Source organism: Acinonyx jubatus, chromosome D4 (assembly GCF_027475565.1).
Source record: "Acinonyx jubatus isolate Ajub_Pintada_27869175 chromosome D4, VMU_Ajub_asm_v1.0, whole genome shotgun sequence".
In the NCBI taxonomy this organism is placed as follows: Eukaryota; Metazoa; Chordata; class Mammalia; order Carnivora; family Felidae; genus Acinonyx; species Acinonyx jubatus.
The window spans coordinates 11964990-11985249 of NC_069391.1; the positions used below are offsets into that span (position 1 = coordinate 11964990).

A 20260-nucleotide genomic window follows, 5' to 3' on the forward strand; every position below is an offset into this window, starting at 1 on the left:
TATCAGTTCTTTATATATTTGGGATACTAACCCTTTATTGGATATGTCATTTACAAATATCTTCTCCCATTCCTTAGGCTGCCTTTTAACTTTGTTGATTGTTTTCTTTGCAGTGCAGAAGCTTTTTATTTTGATGTAGTCCCATTAGTTTATTTTGCTTTTGTTTCCCTTGCCTCAGGAGACATATCTAGAAAGAAGTTGCTATGGCCAATGTCAAGGAAGTTACTGCCTATGTTCTCTTCTAGGATTTTTATGGTTTGAGGTCTCATATAGGTCTCTAATCCATTTTGGATGTTTTTGTGTGTATGGTGTAAGAAAGTGCTCCAGTTTCTTTCTTTTGCATGTTACTGTCCATTTGTTGAAGAGACTGTCCTTTTTCCACTGCATATTCTTTCCTGCTTTGTTCAAGATAAATTGACTATATAGTTGTGTGTTTATTTCTGGGTTTTCTATTCTGTTCCATCGATCTGTGTGTCTGTTTTTGTGCCAGTACCATATTGTTTTGATAATAAAATCTTGAGTAGGATTTGAATAGGCGGAAGGCTGTTTTAGTGTGAGAAATGATTAGATTTTCCAAAGCATAAGATTTTAATATGTGGGCTTAAAAATTTTCTATAAGTAATACAGGTTAAATTACAGATATATTTGAAAAGACACAAATAAAAATAAACCCTACCACCAGAGATAACTACCTTTAACATTTTGATATATATCTTTGTAGACTTTTTTCTCTTCCTGCATATACAGGTGTGAAAAATGCAAAAATATTGTATAAATGAATGCCAATTCATATGAGTAAATGAGAAAATAAATATATAAAAGGATAGTATTAAATTGTTTCCTAAAGATTCATTAGCAATTTTTTGCTATTATAAGCTTATATCTATGGCAATTTAATTGATCAGTGAAAGTACTGCAGTCCTTGTGATTCCTAAGGTTTTCCTTCCTGACCTCATTGTTTTGACTGATAATGAATTTGTTATAATTTTTTTAGGTGCTGGGTCTTCAGCTCTGAAGAGGCCATTTGAAGATGGATTAGGGGATGATAAAGATCCCAATAAGAAGATGAAACGAAACTTAAGGAAAAGTGTGTATTCTTACAGATGTGAACTAGAAAAGATTTGTAGTGTCAGACAAGAAAAAAAAATTTCAAAGTGAAGAATTTGATTGATTTGAATTTGAATTTTAAGAGCATTAACAAAAATTGATGATTGAAGAACTTTCTTTTGTTTTCAAGTTTCATTGCTTAAGATATATTCGTATTGACAAACTAAAATTGATGTATAGATGTAGTAATTCATATCACTTGTATAATGATATTAGCATAATTTAAGTGGCTTTAGAATTACTTATGAAGTGAAATTAATTTGTATATGTGTCTTCAAGTTCTTGCTTTTTAAAACCTGGTGAATTTATAGTGATCACTGGGAACCTACAAAATGCATAGGTTAAAGCAAAATGGTTTAATTTTTGATCTCATTTTTTTTTTTTTTTTTTTTAACAGTTCTGGATAGTAAAGCAATAGATCTTATGAATGCACTAATGAGGCTAAATCAGATCAGGCCTGGGCTTCAATATAAGCTCTTATCTCAGTCTGGCCCTGTCCATGCCCCAGTCTTCACAATGTCTGTAGATGTGGATGGTACAACGTATGAAGCCTCAGGGCCATCCAAGAAAACAGCAAAACTTCATGTAGCAGTGAAGGTACAGTATTGCTTTTATTTAGCAGGGCTTTTTTATTATATGTCATAAATAAGGTGCTTATTTTCCTAAAATAACAGTATTTTTAAAGATTTTAATGACAATGACATAGAGACTTTTGTTACCTCTGGATTACAAAACATTTCTTTTTTGGTTATAAAATTAATATGTGTTGATTATATGGAGTTTGGAAAATGCAGAAAAAAGTAAAGACATAAAAAATGGGCAGATCACTAATATTTATATATAGTATGTTGGTTTTATTTACTTCCAATCTTTTTGTTTGCTTTTTTTTTTTTTTTTTTTAATTTTTTTTGATAGAGAAAGACACAGAGTGCAAGCAGGGGAGGGTCAGAGACAGAGGGAGATATAGAATCTGAAACAGGCTCTAGGCTCTGAGCTGTCAGCACAGAGCCCGATGTAGGGCTCGAACCCACGAACCGTGAAATCATGACCTGAGCTGAAGTCGGGATGCTTGACCGACCAAGCCACCCAGGCACCCTTGTTTTTTTTGTTTTAACTTGAGCTTACAGTGTGTATGTAATTTTATCCACTGATTTTTTTTTTCATTTACTGTATTGTCAGTGTTTTCTCATGTTGTTAAAATCCTCACAAATAACTTTTAATGGCTTTATGATATAACATTTGGATGCACTATTATTTGTTTAAACATCTTCCTAGTATTGAATATTTTCTTGTTTGCAGATTTTTCCTGTCATAAATAAATTTAATTATTATATTTGTGCATATGGTGCCTTTTCTGTAGTCCAGAGTATTTCCATAGGGAATAGGTTCAGGATTGAACCAAGCAATCATGCATGTAGGTTTGTAGAAAGTTCCTAAATACTGGAATTTTTCCATGAGTGCGTTTGCTGTCTCGTAGATTAATGTGAAAATGTCAAAGATCATGTAGACCAAAGATTGGTTTTCACTTAAGAAAAGTTCTGTTATGTAACAGTATGGCATAAGATAGAATTGGTCTGTTTTCATGATCATTCCGCTTTTCAAGTATTATTAATGTAGATGTGAACATTATTCCAGATACCAAGGATGTATCAGTGAATAAAACAAAGCCCTTGGCCTCCTGGAGCCTGCATTCTAGTGTGGAAAGAATTGGAGACAGACAACAAATATACCAATGAATAAATTATATGTCAGGTAGTAATAAGCACAATGCAGAAAAATAATAAGCTGTAAAAATATAAAACAATAGATTATTTATGTTATGTCTTGTTTACAAAAGGGTACTTTAAGTATGATAAAACAGTAAGAGTTTAAAATGAGGCAGAAAAAGAATTAATGAGAAATGAGGGGAAAAAATCCAGGAAGAAAGCTAAAAATACAGTTTAATAACTTAGCTATAATGTATGCTGAGAATGAGTCACAAATTTAGATCTAAGATCTCTAACATCTGACTCAAAAGCTTGTGAAATGTCACTGTCTGTGACATAAGAACAGACAGTTGAGTATGAGGGTTACAGTTGATTTAGTATAGAGATCAAGTGGGCATTCTCCTTGAGTAGGTTTTCATTAAAAGGATAGCAGTGATATCCTTTAAAGTTATCTATGATGCAGTGACAGTTTGTGGGTTGTTTGTTATAATCGCCTTTAATGTAAGCTAGTGGCCTCATAGCAAGTTGCAATTCAGTAAAATATGGGGGAGTAAGAGCAGTGGCTGATTTTGTAATATGACAGGATTTAGAGCTGTTTGTTCTCATAATTACTTTTAACATTTTGGTATGTATTTTTCCAAGCCTTTTTTTTTAAACTGCAACTCTAAAATCCAGGAAGCACTGAAAATGAAAAATATTTCTCTACATTTGATACAAACTCATTTGATGGGAAAACCTGACCTGAATTGATGCAGGAGTACTTTAGTCTTTACTATTTCATTTAATGTGAATATTTTATGTTTCTTTGCACAAACGTGGGGTAGCAGCTGAACTTACTGGGGATTTGGAAAATATATAGTAAATATTTTGTATTAGCTTTCTAAACTCCGAAAAACTATGAATTCTCAAAATAATCTGGTCCCAAGGGGTTTAGATAAGGAATGGTAGGACCTACATAATGTGTATATAAAATATATATTTAAAATAAGTACTTTTTTGTTCATCCAAAAAATATGAGTTTTTTATAGTTATCACAAAGATTACTCTCCTTTTTAGTGATGGCCTAATATTTTTTTATTATCAGTGTACTGTAATGTATAATCCTTTTAGATTTAGATGCTTCTAGTTGATTGCTTTATATCTTTTTGAATTAGTCTAATTATCCCTTAAGATATATATTCTAGGGTGCCCACCTGGCTCTTTTTGTAGAGCACGCGACTCTTGATCTTAGGGTTGTGAGTTTAAGCCCTATGTTGGGTGTAAAGCTTGCATTTAAAAAAAAAAAAAAAAGAAAAACAAGTAAACATGTGTTCTAGAAATGGAATTTCTGCATCAAGAAGAGGGCACATTTGAATGATCCATTCAGTAAATATGTATTGGGCTTCCTATTATATGTCAGGTATATATTGCCAAATTGCCATCTATATATGGTAAGTTTCAGGTTTTGTTTATTATTTAAAAAAATTTTTTTTAAATGTTTAGTTTTGAGAGTGCATGTGCCTGAGCAGTGGGGAAGGGGGCAGAGCATCCAAAGTGGGCTCCACGCTGTCAGCACAGAGCCCAATGTGGGGCTTGAATCCACACCACAAGATCATGACCTGAGCTGAAGTCAGATGCTTAACCATCTGAGCCACCCAGGCACCCCTCAGATTCTGTTTATAAGAGTTTGAGAGTGTTTGGGGCGCCTGGGTGGCTCAGGCGGTTAAGTGTCCGACTTCAGCTCAGGTCATGATCTCGCAATCTGTGGGTTTGAGCCCTGTGTCAGGCTCTGTGCTGACACAGCTCAGAGCCTGGAGCCTGCTTTGGACTTTGCGTCTCCCTCTCTCTCTGCCCCTCCCTCACTTGTGCTCTCTCTCAAACATAAACAGTAAGAAAAAAATTTAAAAAGCAAGAGTTTCAGAGTGTTTTATGTTTTATATCTAACATGTGTTTATGAAAGTAGGTCCCAGTAGATAAAAATTCTTACATTCCTTACTCAGTAGCTTGGTGTAGGGATCTGTACCTGTTAAGACAAATCATATCAGAGAATGAAATCAAAACAAAATAAGAAAAAAAAAACCCATCTTGCCACAGGAGCCTGGCTGCTCAGCCGCAGGCACCCTGAAGTGATGGAAATCAGTTGCCAGTATTTTCTTTACTCTTCTGGCCCTTTTTCTGCTAGTTCCTCACAAAGAACACCTTGAGAGACATAATCAGCCATATTCCATGAAAAGAATCTTAGTCATTGTGGGGAAAAAGTCTGCTAGAGGAGCGAAGGCTCTTTGGAGAGGTTCTTGGAGCCATCATTTCTTCACTATCTGAAGTCACGGATAGGACTTTCTTTTGAGTGGAGAGCCATAGGGTAGAGTATGTTTCCATTTTACTTTTGTATAGTCTTTGAGGGGATCATCTGTCTCAGCCTCAGCTCCCCTTCCAGGGAAAAAAAAGGCATGGTTACACTGGATTTCCCAGTCACCTATGTCCAGGAATTGTCTTGTGATTTTTCAGCCCAGTTGATGTGTTTATTAGGTTTGATTTGTTTGCTAGACACTTGAAACTTAACTTTTTTTTGGTGTACTAGTTTTTCTGACTTTAATGTTGATTCTAAGCAAATTTTTGTTTTAGATGTCTGAGAGCTCATTACTTTTTTCCTTTTAAAACTCTTGTAGCATATACTAGTTAATACCCTCATGTGTTCATAGAAAAATGATCTAATTTGACATTTTTTTGTTAGTTGGGCTATATTACAAGTACACTGTATCCCTTGAGCTTATCCATCAGTTGTATAAACTATTTATAGTATAGTGAAATATGTTGCTACAATAACAAGTAAATAAATGAATATGGTATGTGAGAAAAGCACAGAGAGAAATGGTGTTAAATAATTCACATTAGACTATTTTAATTATCTATGTTAAGAAAAGCTGCATGTCTTTAGTTTTTATTGGAATAGACCAATCAGATTTATTTGTGAGTCTTGACTTTCGACTTGTAGCTTGTATTAGCTAGTGTTCATTCCAGACTGATAACTATTCTCTTAGGATGAGATATTTCAGGAGAGGGTATTACAGGACTTAGATAATAGAGAAGACGTTTTCTTTATAAAATAGTGACAAGAATAAGATGTTAACATTCTTGATGTGTAGTACTACCTGAGAACTTCTAGAACATAAGATATTGAAAAGGGGTTCTTGGCTTTCTCCCTGTGATTACAAAGTATTTATGATTTGAAATGTTCAACACAATGCCAAGTTCTTCATATGAATTGGGTGAATCAGTTTCAAGTTTTCATGGTACAGAGTTCTACTTATGTCCATTTTTTATAGTTGTACTATTTTATGTTGGCAGAATCTGTTATAGAAGATGCTATTGTTTATAAAGTTTGGGCTGCCTGGCCTCTCACTTGTCAGGCTATAATAACCATTTTTTGACACACCTCTTAGGTATAGGTATGGATAGGGATCATAAAGAAATACAACATTAAGTTGCTCCGGCAACTTAAAACAATAGTCAAAAGCTGAAATAGATACAGAAATCCTTCGGAACCTATCTCCATATATTTTGATATAAACCTTTAAATTAGTAATTGACAGTGCAACATCAACTGCTTGAAAGAGGGTTATAAAGATGCTAGTGAACATATTGTCTTGTAAACATCTAAAAAGCAGTATCACCTGGAAGGAGATGTTAAAAGCCATGCTTGAATGTGTGTATGCTCACACACACATGCGTGTTCACACACACACACACACTGTTCAGAAAACTTTATCTTTAAAAAAGATACGAAATGCGGGGCATTGAATGGTAATAGAAGAATGGATATTGGGAGAAGTCATAAAGTAACTAGGCCTTGAGAGACAGGGGTGGAAATACAAACCTAAAACTGTTCCTGGTTCACTTAGTATAGAGAATAAGTCTTTGAATCTGAATCCTTTCAAGTGTTGATCATGGTTTAAGTTGAAAGCAAAGAGGACAATAGTAGAAAGGTTCAGAAAAAATTAACAGGTAAATTGGTTCCAACCTGAAGACTTCTTGATTCCTTTTCTGTGCTAATTCCTCCTAATGGATTGAGTCATAGAATTTAGAGGTCAGCTAATCAGTCTTCCTGTTTTGCAGATTGGAAAATTGAGGACCAGAGGAGAAATACAGGATTAGACTGCCAGGTCTTTTCTTTTCTATCCATTGTACTTCTTACATTATGCTGTTTTACTTTTCCCCTCACCTTCTTGGTTGAATTTGGCCATGCTGTTTCTCTCCCTCTTGCCTCCAAACTAAATGAACCAGAAGCAGCCTCAGGTTTGCATTTCTGTCATCCTTTATTTAAACCTAATTACCCTGAGGATGTTTTTCCCATTCTCTGTGGTGAAATTCTAGCAGGTAAATTTTGTTTAACCAAGGATTTGTAGATTTAGACCATCTTGCTCTTCCTGAAAGGTGTTCCATAGATTCAAATGTTGTGGATTTGAAACTTGTTCTCAGTATTTTATCTGTTCTCAGTGGTCTCTGATGTTTGAATAAAACTGAATCTTAATGTAATTTGTACAGGTATTACAAGCAATGGGATACCCAACGGGCTTTGATGCAGATATTGAATGTATGAGTTCCGATGAAAAGTCAGACAATGAAGGCAAAAATGAAACAGTGTCTTCAAACTCAAGCAATAATACTGGAAATTCTACAACTGAAACCTCCAGTACCTTAGAGGTATATTTATATATTTTTTTCCTAAGAAAAAAAGTAGTGTATGTAGATTATAGAAAATTTGAGAGATGTGGAAAAGTGTGAATAAGAAAAAAGCATATACAAATGTATATAGTCCAGAGGCAGCCATTGTTATTATTAATATTTTGGTTTATTTCCATCCAGCCTTTTTCTGGGAGTATTTTTGTGATGGCAATTGTATTTCCATGCAGTTTTACATCTTGGGTTTGTTTTTTTTTTTTTTTTTTCCACAAAAATATCTGTAACGATAACTGTGTAATGCACAATACATAAATGTACCCTCATGTAACTAGCATTTTCTTTTTGCTGGCCACGGAAGTTCCTTCCAGTATTTCATAGTTATAATGTATCAGCACTATCAATAATAACTGAAGAGTGAAAAACAGAAGATCTGGCAGAGGAAATTTAGGATTATTTGAAGTTTGTGCTGAGCTGTGGGAGGCCGTGGGTCATCATCAAGTCAGTCTAGCCCTGAGGGAGGCATAGCCTGATCTAGTATGTTCCTCAGACTCCTGAGTATGTCCTGACCTATGAGCGTATTGCCACAGATAATAGAATGGGACAAAAATCCAAGTACTGGGTATACCCAGCATTTTTGGGAATTCATGGGGCCCTTGTTTATTGCATTCTGCATGAGCAAAATTGGCTTCAAAGTAACAACAAGAGGTTACATTAAGTTAAAAAAATGTTTTCATTTGTGGGCATGAGTATTTATCTGAGACTTAGTGCACTATGTAGTTTTTTACTCTATAAACCCCTTGTAGTACCTGTTGACTGCCAGATGCTGCAGAAATTATGTCCAGAGCCTCAAGATGTTCTCAGGCTAGAAGCATCAAAGGCATGTTCATAACTAATTATAATGTAATATGATAAGTACCGTAATGGCAAAATGAATATAATAATGTGAAATCTCAAAAGAGGAAGTGATTAGGAAACTTACACAACTATAAAATCAAAGGGAGTAAAATGTGAGCGAGGTTTTAGGTGATGAGGAAGATTTTGCTATGTGGAGAAGAGGTAGAAAGAAGGCATTGGGGCCAAAGGAACAGGAGGTTATAATGGCCTGGGGTTGTGAAAGTAGGTGTTTGAGAGGCACCAGGTGGGCTGGTGGGGGGTGGGGGTGCAGAGAGAGGCTGAGGCCCGACTTGTCATGGGATATTGTGGAGAGACTGTGGCGCCTGGCTTTTGAGAGGCCCATTCATTCACAGGTGATGGTCACAGGCAGGGCAAGATGTTTTAGTGGCAGTGTTATCAAGACTTAGAAAAGAAAGTACTCATTAATTACGAAACTCAGACTATTAAGTTGAGGGGAATGAAGGAGAGGGCGAACAGTGTGGGCTGCACTGATAGCCACATCCATGTGTGGCAGTTTTGGTAGTGAACACATCCATGCTTTGTTTCTATATAATGTAGTCATGGCATGGGCGTGGGGGGAAAGAAAGCCCTTATTCTTCATTTAAGTTCTTCATTTAAAATTAAAATATTAAAATGCAAATATTTGTATGTCTTGACTCATTTTTTATAAAAGTGATTTCAGATTTGGAAAGCAGAGAGGAATTCCCATAGACCTAGTTTCAAAAATTACTCATTACCTTTTAAAGATGGAGACTGGACATTTGCTTTGAAATTTTAAAAAGATAGATTACAAAAAACTCTTCAAAAAGTGATTTTTTTTTTTTTATTGCATTTGACCCAGGCATGTTTATTAAACTAGTCTTGAAAAGTTGTCCAGTGTTTGACTTTTTCTACAGCATTAACCACTTACCAAAATCAGCACAGAGTAGTCTGTTAAGAGAATCTTGCTGTTCTTTGAATTTGTAACATAATAATTGGTTTGGGCATTCATCTCTTCAGCATTTCTTGAGCAATTACTATGGTAGAATTAGAGGCATGATCTCTAACCTCAAAAAGTGCTCAATCTTTGGGTCTTTCCTTTCTCAAGATTATAGTTGCAGTATTTTGTCATTTGTTTTATTTTTGGTGCTGTCCTGCCTCTTCATTTGAGCCTTCACACTCTTACATGAAGTACTTCTTCTCCTTATTGCAGTCTTAATCCTTCCTCGAATGGATTCTTTCTGCCACTCCTGGCGTGATTTTTTTCTACAACACAAATCTAGTCCTGACTTTTCTAGATTAAATCTCTCCGTGACTCCCCATAGTTCATGATAAAGTCAAAGCTCATTTGCATGGCATGCAAAGTCCTGTATGAATTGGCTCCTTTGAGGGCGTTTCTGATCGGGTCCTGCCTTCCTGTCCTCACTCCCTTATACAGCCACACTGTGCTTCTTGCTGTTTCCCAAACAGATGTTCTTTGCTTCTCTTGGGCCTTTCCGTGGCTGTTTCTTCTGTCTAGAATGCCCTTCTTTGTTTCTACCTTATCATGGTCCGGTACTTACCTCTTTAAGGTCAAATTCTCATGTCACTTCCAGGAAAACTATCCTGATTGCCATAGAAGGTGATTCCTTCTGCTGTGTTTCCATAGCACACATCTGTTCTATAATATACACTGTTTTAAAGTGATTATGTCTGTCCCGCTATACTCTAACTCCTTTGGGCAGAGAATGACTGCTTTTATTCTTTTTTTAAATTTCAGAATCCATAGATTGTAGCCTACTGTTTTTACCTTAGGTGCCCTTAAATCTCTTTGGAGAGAACTGAGAGATGTGTAGGAACATTTTGTTCCCATCTCCCAAATTGAAAATTATTTCTTCCTAACCCTAAAGATGAAAAACAGTGAACACTCAGATGTCATGTGAATCTCAACTGTTCTGTCCGCTTTGTTAGTCATTTAAAGTATTATTCTTAGATCATGAACACCACAGAGCAGACCCTAGAGTGCCACATAATGGCAAGGCCATGTTGCTCTTGAATACTGATCAGTTGAGACAGCCCTACTCTAGAGGCAGATTGGCTTGATGACTGATTGCCGTGCTTACTGCTGTAGAGTTTCCATACCTTTAAAGATATTTTGTCATTTGTATATTGAGGTGATCACACTTCTAGCTCCTAAATGCTTTACAGTATAATTTTTGAGCGTCTTTTCAGCAGAAACCTAGTATAATTGTATTAATGAGAAATTTAATACTCTAAAATCTTACTTGATTGAACCTCCTTTTAGGTAAGAACTCAGGGCCCTATCCTCACAGCAAGTGGCAAAAATCCTGTAATGGAGCTCAATGAAAAAAGAAGAGGTCTTAAGTATGAACTCATCTCGGAGACTGGTGGAAGCCATGACAAACGCTTTGTAATGGAGGTGTGTACCTAGATTCAAGCCAACCTTTTCTCCTCAAAGACATAGGATATCCTGAGCTCATATGTAAAAAAGTTTTAGACTGAGTTAATTCTTTTGGCACTATGTGACTTTTGGTTTTTCCCGTGTTGTGTGATACATTTAAATGAAAACTATATAGAGGAATTATATGGGATAATTGCAGAGTGTTGTTCTTGATTTTAGGTAGAAGTAGATGGACAGAAATTCAGAGGTGCAGGTCCAAATAAGAAAGTGGCAAAGGCAAGTGCAGCTTTAGCTGCCCTGGAGAAGCTGTTTTCTGGACCCAATGCAGCAAATAATAAGAAAAAGAAGATTATCCCTCAGGTATGAGTTAAGCATTAAACCTTTGCAATACTTTTGAAAAATATTACCAGAATTAAGTTTCCTTTTCTGTCTTTGTGCCACTTTTTCTGAAGTTGTTTCTTTTTCTTGCATTTGACAACCTTTTCCTTGAGTTAGATCGTGAATACTATAATAATCCGTGTTCTGTGGTCTTTGTAGGCAAATTATATATTAAAAAGAGGCTATCAGTATTACTTGGGGGCTTTCGGTCACTCTGGATGAAGTAGAGCATTGAAGGATCTGGACTTTAAAGAGATGTTGTATTTGTTTAGGGGAGCCGCCGAGAGTACAGGGGCTTACTTTCATCAGAGTCTGCAGACACACTTCCATTTCCTTTCCAGTTTTGTCCTTTTGCATTATTTATTTTGTGTTTTCCTTTGGGGGCGACCACAGTAAAACTTGACCCTGTATTGCTTCTGTTCATTCCTGACAATGGGAATGTCAGTGCTGCTGAAGACCCAGGATTATAGCAATGTCTTTAGAAAAGATGGCCTCCTAATTACATGCTTTTGGATAACAGGTTCTTCTGTTATTTATGCATCAAAAATATTTTCTAGAAATATGCTATGTACATGATTGTGAGGGCAAAAGAGATACACTAGTGAATATGAGACATGTTCTCTCCTTGGTAGAAAGTTCTCCCTGGTGGAAAGTGCTGGTTCAGTAATGTGGTAGAAACAAGTCACTTGAAAATGTTTAGACTAATAGGAGGTAGCTTAGATTATTTAAGATTCTGTTTTAGTTGGTTTAGTTTCTTTTACATTTGCCGAGTCTTCTCGAGGAGGGTAGAATTGATCCCGGTTTGTAGATGAGGAAACAAGGCCCAAAGAAATGAAGACACTGCATTTAGTAGCGGAGCTAATTAATGGTAAGATCTTTTTAAATCGGGTTCTTCTCCGGGAATTCCAAAGACGGTGGGCATTCTGTTGCGTATGATAGACATTGTAGAAATTTGTCTTGTCTTTTACTCATCATAATAAACATTGTCTAAATTCTAGGATTCAAACTGTAAACAAGGAAAACTAACTTTTACTGAGATACAAAATACAAATAAAGTGTTTAAATTGCACTGGTACACACATGGAGAGAGAATAAGTGGAATTTATTTTCCTAAAACCTTCCAGGATGTTTGCTAAATTAGTAGAAAGATAATTGTTACCTTGTTTGTTTTGGTATGTTTTTACCATGAGTTACATCTTGTATTGGATCATTTTAGCGTTTAAAAAGCTAGTGCAGATAGTTATTAGGTAGTTAAGTTTAGTTCTAGTAGACATGAGCTCTATTTGTGTGGGGTCACTCTGCTGCCACCAGATTGTTACTTCCTGACTACTTGGATTAAACTGTGTTTAAAAAAAAAAAAACAAAAAAAACAAAAACAAAAGATGTCTTCATGAAGTTCACCCGTTTTTAGAAATTTTCCATACTAGAAGCTATAAAACTCATGTGTTCAATGTGCTTGACAGCCAAGAAGCAGTCTATTTTGGTTGTGTGGGCTACATTTTTTGTCAGCCAAATAGAAAAAATGGCTGTCCCTGTGCATGATACATTCGACCTTGAAACTGTCTTCTCCCCAGTTATTCTAGTGGTACAGGTGCTCCCAGGAGGAATGAAAGATGATGATTTTTCAGTGTGCGAGAAATGTGTGTATGCTCTGATGTTTAAGCTGTTTGAGATCTTGTTGACTTTATTCATTGCACAGTGAGCTTTGAGGCTCTCTCTGCACCTCCTTCCCTGCACCTGGGTTATAGCAGGGAATTCTTGTAGTTTCTAGTTTGAGTTTTTGTTGTGTCTTTATGTTAAAAAAAAAAATAAGTGTAATGTTTAATTTAAAACTAGATGTTCTTGATTTTCTTAAAATTTCAGTTTTAGAAAGGGATGTTTTAGCAGACTTGTGTTCTGTTAGTCCTTATCCTACTCTTCAGAGTTTTCTATTTTCTCAGTTGCTCTTTCTACTCTGAAGTAAAGAAAACAAAGTGTGGGTATCCTTATCCTCACTGTACAGTTAGTGGGGAGACTCTGGTAGATGTAGAGATTATGTGACTTTACTGGAGTCTCATGGCATTTTAGAGCAAGAGGGGACTTTAGAGGTGGTATTTATTTAATGATTGGTACATACACACATACACATACAGCAGCAGAAACAGCCTCAAAGAAATCATGTGACCTTCCTGGAGTTCTCATTTTTGGCCTTCCTGTCATAGTTCTGTGTGTGTGTGTGTGTGTGTGTGTGTGTGTGTGTGTGTGTGTGTGTGTGTTTTAAACTCCACTCAGGTTCACAGTTGATTCTTGGTGGTTCGTTGTTGCAGTATTTTTTCGTCTGTAGGTGGAGAATTCAGTGGATTTCGAACCTAGGTATCAAGTGCCCATATTCCTTTAGTCAGGCCTAAAATGACTTTAAATATAATTTGACTGCTGAAATTTGTGTATAGAAAGTGAACTCTTTCTGGGTAACCCTCAAGTGAAAAGAAGAAATTATTTGCATATTTTTATGAGCCAACATATTCTCCAGAACGGCTCTGTAAGGTAGGTGTCATTTTTATTTTATAGACGATAAATTAAGGTTCAAGGTCATAGATGACTCATTGACTCATCTACAGGCTCAAGTTTCTCATAGAGGTTGTGCATTACAGAGACGATGAGATGTTAGTTCTTATTTTTCTTAGTAATGAAAATGTGTTATTTTTAACAGGCAAAGGGTGTTGTGAATACGGCTGTGTCTGCAGCGGTCCAAGCTGTTCGGGGCAGAGGAAGAGGAACTCTAACGAGGGGAGCTTTTGTTGGGGCTACAGCTGCTCCTGGCTACATAGCTCCAGGTATAGTACAACCTGTAGGAGGCCTGCTTCCTCTTCCGGGTCAGACTTTGAAGAACAGCGTCTCCTTTATTTTCTGGGGTTAATTATACACGGTCTCTGGAAACATAGCCGGAGTGTAAGACGGGTGTGCATGGAAATTCAAAAGAAGAGAATCTGTGGAATGTCATAGGTTTTCCCCTGGCATCTGCTGAGTGACTAGAGGCTTCCTGGAGGGAGGTGACAGAGGAAGGATATTGTACCTGGTTGAGGGGATGTATTTTGACAGTGAGGAAACTAACAGCTGCTCCACGGATTGAGGGGTGTGGACGTTGAGCAGGGTGCATTCAGCGGGGGCCCAGAAGGTGGTTGGGTGTGACAGGAGAGGGAAGCTGCTGGTAAGAGACTCCCTCACTGGGGTGAAGCCTGCTGTTAGTAGCATTTCTTTAACTCAGTGTTTGGGATTCAATAAAGGCTACAGAAGTACAAACAGGAAAAAAAAAAAGGGGGAACTTACTTAATCCAGAGCTTACTCTACGTCAGAGACTTTTGCATAAATGATTTCACTTAATTGCTTTTTAATCTTCACAGTGTTTCCTCAAGTAGAAATTATTTCCATTTTCTAGATGAGGGAACTAAAGTTTAATGGGAGAAGGCAGCTAGCTCAGGCTGAGACATGTAGCAGACATCAGAGCAGAGATGTGAACGTAGGTGTTTGCAGTTGCAGAGTTTATATTCTTTCTCTTTCACCACCTGGCTTGAGGGAGATGGGAAGAGATGCCCTCTTTTTGCCTTCTGTTCTAATACTCATGTCATTTCAGCAGTGGATACAGAGCTGTCTCATTAAAGATAAGTTGTCTGCAATATTGAACATATGGAGCTTTTTTCCTCTACGTTTTTTTATTTTGAGAGAGACAGAGCGTGAGCTGGGGAGGGGCAGAGAGAGCGAGTGAGCAAGCTCTGCAGTGTCCACACAGAGCCCAACATGGGGCTTGCACTCATGAAACTGGGATCATAACCTGAGCTGAAACTGAGAGTCTCAGATGCTTAACCAACTAAGTAAGCCACCCAGGCGCCCCCACCCCCGCTTTTTTTTAAGTTTATTTATTTGCATGTATGGAACTTTTGACAAGTAAACTGCTTGTAGTTGTTGGTCAGGATGAAATTGTCATAAGGATTGAATCTTACCCCATCAGTGTATTTTATGTAACATTCTTAAGAAGTTCACTTACATTGTGTGTGTGTGTGTGTGTGTGTGTGTGTGTTGTTTTCTTTTGTTTTTTTATTATTTTTTTAATGTTTATTTGTGAGGGGGTAGGAGGGGCAGGGGGGACAGAGGATCTGCAGTGGGCTCTGCACTGACAGCAGAGAGCCTGATGCAGGAGGGCTCAGACCCACAAACCGTGAGATGATGACCTGAAGTCAGAAGCTTAACTAACTGAGCCACCCAGGTGCCCCATTTTTGTTTGTTTGTTTGTTTGTTTGTTTAAGAAAGAGAATGGGCTATTTGGGAAGTTCTATGGATGATGTGGTTTTGGAATTAAGACTTGTAGGAGTTGATTCCAGTGGGAGCGTAGCGCAAAGATGTGTCATACAAAGAATATATTCACTCATTCAAATATCATGTGCCTGCTTTGGGATTTTACTGTCATGGCTTATGATCGGGTAAGACATGCTGATGAAATAATCACGATTATAAACTGTGAAGGTTGTAATGAAGGAGAAGGGTATGTAATGTGAGGGAACATAACAGAGAAACTGGGTCTAGGCTTTGGGGCCTAAAGGCTTCCACAAGGAAGTGACACTTGACCTGAGCTTTGGAGAATGAGGAGGAGTTAACTCAGGGAAGATTGGGGTGGAAGAGTGTTGCACACAGAGGGAGCAGCATATGCAGAGACCCTGTGCTGCTGGACCAGGGAACTTGGCTGGTGAGAAGGATGGAGGAAGGCCAAGACGTCTGTAGCGTGGAGAGCATTGTGCGTTTTGGGTGGGGGGGGGGGGCGGGGGGAGACTTGACAGGGACGGGAGTGATTCGAGCTAAAGCCGGATGTGCAATCCCAGTCCTGGAGGCTGTGGTTTGGATTTTGGCCTTAGAATGCTAAGTGCAGTGGGAAGTCATGAAGGGTTCTAAGGAGAGAAGTGACCAGATCAGACTTTTTTATAAAGATCACCATCTATAGTGTGAAGAATAGATTGTAGGGATAGAAGTGGATATGAAAAGACAAGTTAGAAGGTTTTGGTAAACTCATAGCCCAGGGCAGAGACAGTGCGGGTATCTCCAGCGGGTGCACGACAAGGAGTGACCAGGTTGAAGACCCTCCTGCAGAAGCCTAATTAATGGATTTAATGTGGAGAATGAAAAAAGAGGGAGGTCTCAAGGATTTCTCCCGGCATTTTCAGCGAGAAGAACTGGGTGGGTGACTTTGACATAGAAGGAGACTGCTGAGGGATGAGGCAGGGAGGGAGATGGAGGAGGACAAGGTTCCTTGTGGTTTGATTCTGTTTATATGTCCCAAACTAAGACACTCTTCTGTGCATCTCACTGTTTCTACTGATACTTAGTACTGTTTTGCTTTATTCCGTCATTATTTAAAGGAAGCCGCTTTTATTAAATGATGACAGGCGAGTTATTGAGATGAACTTTCTTGCCTTTGCTTACGTGTTCAGTGGGGGCTTTGTCCATCCGGTAGCGTCTGCGGTTGCTTGGTCTTCGATGCCTAGCCCCCGCCCGAGTGGGAAACACCCATCATCTAGTGGTGGTCATCGTGGAAGGCATCATGTGTGTCTGCTTGTTGCCAGGCGTGTTGGCTTTATAGTAACTTTTCTCTTATGTCATCGCATTGGCCTCTTTGAAAAGGCCTGTCTCCTGAAGCTTTTAAAAATGAAGTTCTTTTATAGCCTAGAGAAGATTCAGATTAGGTCAATTAGATTATGAATAGGTTATATGCCATCTGCGGAGTGTCTTCTGTGCAACAGGGACTGTAGTAAGTATTTTTACATACATTATTTAATTACATTCCCCTGCCAACTCAATTACTGTAGAAGACTGTGAGGCTCAGAGAGGTTAAATAACAGGCACAAAGTCACCTTGCTAGTGAAAAAGCGGAGTCGAGGTTCGAATCCCACAGCCTGATCAGTGGCCAGCTTAGTAGTTGTGGTTTTATCTCTCCTTGAGGAGGCTTTGGTAAAACCTTGAAACTGTAGCCTTGGCCGTCCAGCCAGCTACCTTTTCCTGGAATAGACATGATGTACGAACTTCTTTTTAAAGTATTAATTTCTCTTTTGGCCTCTGATACTGTTCCTATTTCATATTTCCTAGTGTTGCTTTCAGCTGCATTGCATCCTCTTGAAAGACAGGATTTGGGGAGCACTAAAGACTAAGACTTCGTTGTACTATCCCCAGTTTTATGTGACTTAAGTATAGACTAAAAAGTGAAAATTTTCATCTCTGGAAATGTTTGAGTTAGTCCCTAAAAGCAGTTTACTCATTCAGCATACATTTGAGTGTTTTGTTTTAATCAAGAGATTTGGAACTGTGCATTCGAAGATTGACTAACATCTGCCCCAGTGAATGCTTGAGGTCATATGAGGTAGGAATAGACACTTGAGTAAACACTGTGCAATGTGATACAAGTTATAACCTGGGTGGGGGGGGGGGGGGAGAAGGAGTGAACAGCAAACCCAGGAGACTTTACAGAAGAGGTGACATTTGGTCCTGATCTAAAGGATGAGTTGTAGTTGGGCAGCTAGAGAAGGAGGGAAAAAATCCTCGCAAGCAGCAGAAATGATTATAGGAAAAGGGGTTGTAATGTTAAAACAAACATTTTTTTAGTGTGAAGGGCTCATGTAGGTTTTATTCTGTTGTATTTTATTATTTTAGGGAAAGACAAGGTGAGCTGGGGAGGGGTAGAGAGAGAGAGAATCCTAAATAGGTTCCATGCTCAGTGAGGAGCATGATGTGAGGCTCGATCCCATGACCCTGGGATCGTGACCTGAGCCAAAACCAAGAGTTGGATGCTCAACTGACTGAACCACCTGGGCACCCTTTGTTCTGTTTTATTTTGTTTAAAAAATTTTTTAAGAAAAATATTTATTTTGAGAGAGAGTGCAAATGGGAGAGGGGCAGAGAGCTAGGAGAGAAAGAATCCCAAGCAGGCTTCCTGCTGTCAGCATGGAGCTAACGTGGGGCTTGATCCTATGAACTGTGAGATCATGACCTGAGCTGAAATCAAGAGTCAGATGCTTAACCAACTGAGCTGCCCAGGCGTGCCCCTGCCTCTGCACCTCATTCTATTTTAGAACCCAGTTTCCCTAAAGATTTACCCAAGCAATTTAGTATTTATGGATATATTTTAAAAAATATTTATTTATTTTTGAGAGAGTGCAAGCGGGGAGAGGCAGAGAGAGAGGGAGACACAGAATCCGAAGCAGGCTCCAGGCTCTGAGCTGTCAGCACAGAGCCCGATGTGGGGCTTGAACTCACGAGCTGGGAGATCATGACCTGAGCCGAAGTTGGACGCTCAACCGACTGAGCCACCCAGGTGCCCCAGTATTTATATTTTTTAAAGTTGTTTTATTGAAAGGTTAAAGATGGGGGCTTCTGTTAATACAGTATTTCTAATCCCTAGTACACTATAAAGAAGCTTGGAAGATTTCTCATTTTGCAGATATGGAAAGACAACTCAGAAATGAAATGTTTAAGGACATAAAAGAATCTAGAGCCAGAACAAATTGATTCAGAAACTTCTCTGTTCTTTAGACTGGTTTTTATTGACAGTGTGAGCCTTTTCCATAGGCACCAGATGCTAATGTTAGTTTTGCCAACATTTACTGAGAGCCTCTGTGCTGGGGCCAGGAATTCAGATTATCAGGAGACATGGACCTTGTCCCCAAGCTCACAACCTTGAGCCACATGCCCATTTTTAGCACCAGTTGAGGCTTTAGCCTGTTGTGGCACTGCCTTCTGAAGAAACCTGGAAAGTTCTGTTTTCCAACTTTAAAGAAATTAGTAATTTGAGTGATTCTCCGCGTTCTTTGTTCAACAAAGTATATGTCGGGAGTGGTTATTATGTGACAGACCTTCTGCCAAGTTGTGGTGATGCAAAGGTGTCAGACTTGGTGTCTGTCACCCTAGTGGGGGACACAGACACGGAGTCGATAATTGTAACACAGCGTGGTAAGTGCAAGGAGAAAGACTATTCTGGTGGGTTAGGAGAACCTTGTAGGTCGTGCGAGAAATCTTTCACGGTAAGCAGGAATGGAGGGTGCGGCCACTGTGGGAATGGCTCTCGTTCATCCAGCATCTAGAAGTCCTCAGGGCCCAAGATGCCGGGCCAGGCAGTCCTTGTGAACTGGGCCAGGACCGGTCGAGTGCCCTTTGCTCTGGACTGATCTGCTTTCTTCTCTTTGTACCAGGCTACGGAGCACCGTATGGTTACAGCACCGCTGCCCCTGCCTATGGTATGTATGCCATGTTTCTGATTTCTCCTCTTAGCAGTGCTGTCACAGCAATCTAGAGCACAGTTTGTATCCAGGGTTTCTTTCAATGAATTGGAGGATCTCAGACGTATTCATTCTAGTGACCCAACTTAAATTCCCTTTGAAAATGCCACAACCTTGTGGTTCTTGGTTTGGTTGGAGTTGCTCTTCTCTCCGCTTTGCCTGATTGAAGGACTGCCTGTTCTAATTGCCTGTTTCTGACCATATGGAAATTAAATATTTTAAGTAGTTCTTCTTACAGCCAACTTATACTCCATTCAAAGGCTACTGAAGGGCCAAACCCGGTTTCTGGCTTGACTGCTCGCCGGTTACATGGCTGCATTGAAGTTTCTGGCTTGAAACCGTGTGGGTGACTTGAGTTAGGGTTAGGAAATGTTCACTTCAAATTTGTGGCCATCGTCCTTTTCCGCAAACTTTGCTTTAGAGGTGGTGTAAATGAGCCCCATCGTGGCAGTGGGCTCTCACCAGCAGCGTTACTGAAGTGCTGACTGCAGACAGTCTGTGGTACGTGTTACAGAATCATAGGATTGTCTCCTCTCCCTCCAAAAATAAGAAAGTAAAATAAAAGTAAATGCAGAAATGAAACTCAGTGGCCCTTTGGATAACTTTTGAATGAGGTTTATGTGGCAATGGAGGCAGTAGGTTTGGAGTCAGTGATATGCCCTCTTAGACCTTTTCCCTGAGGCGCTACACGTTGTGGGTCCGCCATCTGCAGGATGTCTTCCACCGCGAGAAGAAGAGAGCACGGGTGTGCGTGCGCGTGAGAGAGCGTGGCGCGAGCGTGTGTGCGTGCACGCGTGAGCACGTGTTGGTGCGACCTCAGGCTGGATGTGCACGCGCACAGC

General features: G+C 38.9%; 1 protein-coding gene across 8 annotated transcripts in view; it reads left to right on the forward strand.

Moving 5' to 3' along the window:
• STRBP (spermatid perinuclear RNA binding protein) overlaps positions 1-20260 on the forward strand; it is a 155631-nt gene that overhangs the window by 113657 nt on the left and 21714 nt on the right. For 7 of the 8 annotated variants that reach the window (XR_008290955.1, XR_008290957.1, XR_008290956.1 and 4 more), the window contains 7 exons: positions 995-1087; positions 1505-1704; positions 7338-7496; positions 10633-10767; positions 10969-11109; positions 13817-13940; positions 19332-19376. Coding sequence is in view for 5 of the 8 variants with exons in the window: in XM_053204656.1 (XP_053060631.1) it covers positions 995-1087; positions 1505-1704; positions 7338-7496; positions 10633-10767; positions 10969-11109; positions 13817-13940; positions 19332-19376 (897 nt within the window). In the remaining 3 variants the exon portion in view is untranslated. Of the gene's footprint in view, positions 1-994; positions 1088-1504; positions 1705-7337; positions 7497-10632; positions 10768-10968; positions 11110-13816; positions 13941-19331; positions 19377-19839; positions 20000-20260 lie in introns of those variants that run through there. The other variant, XM_053204657.1, reaches the window with a different exon arrangement.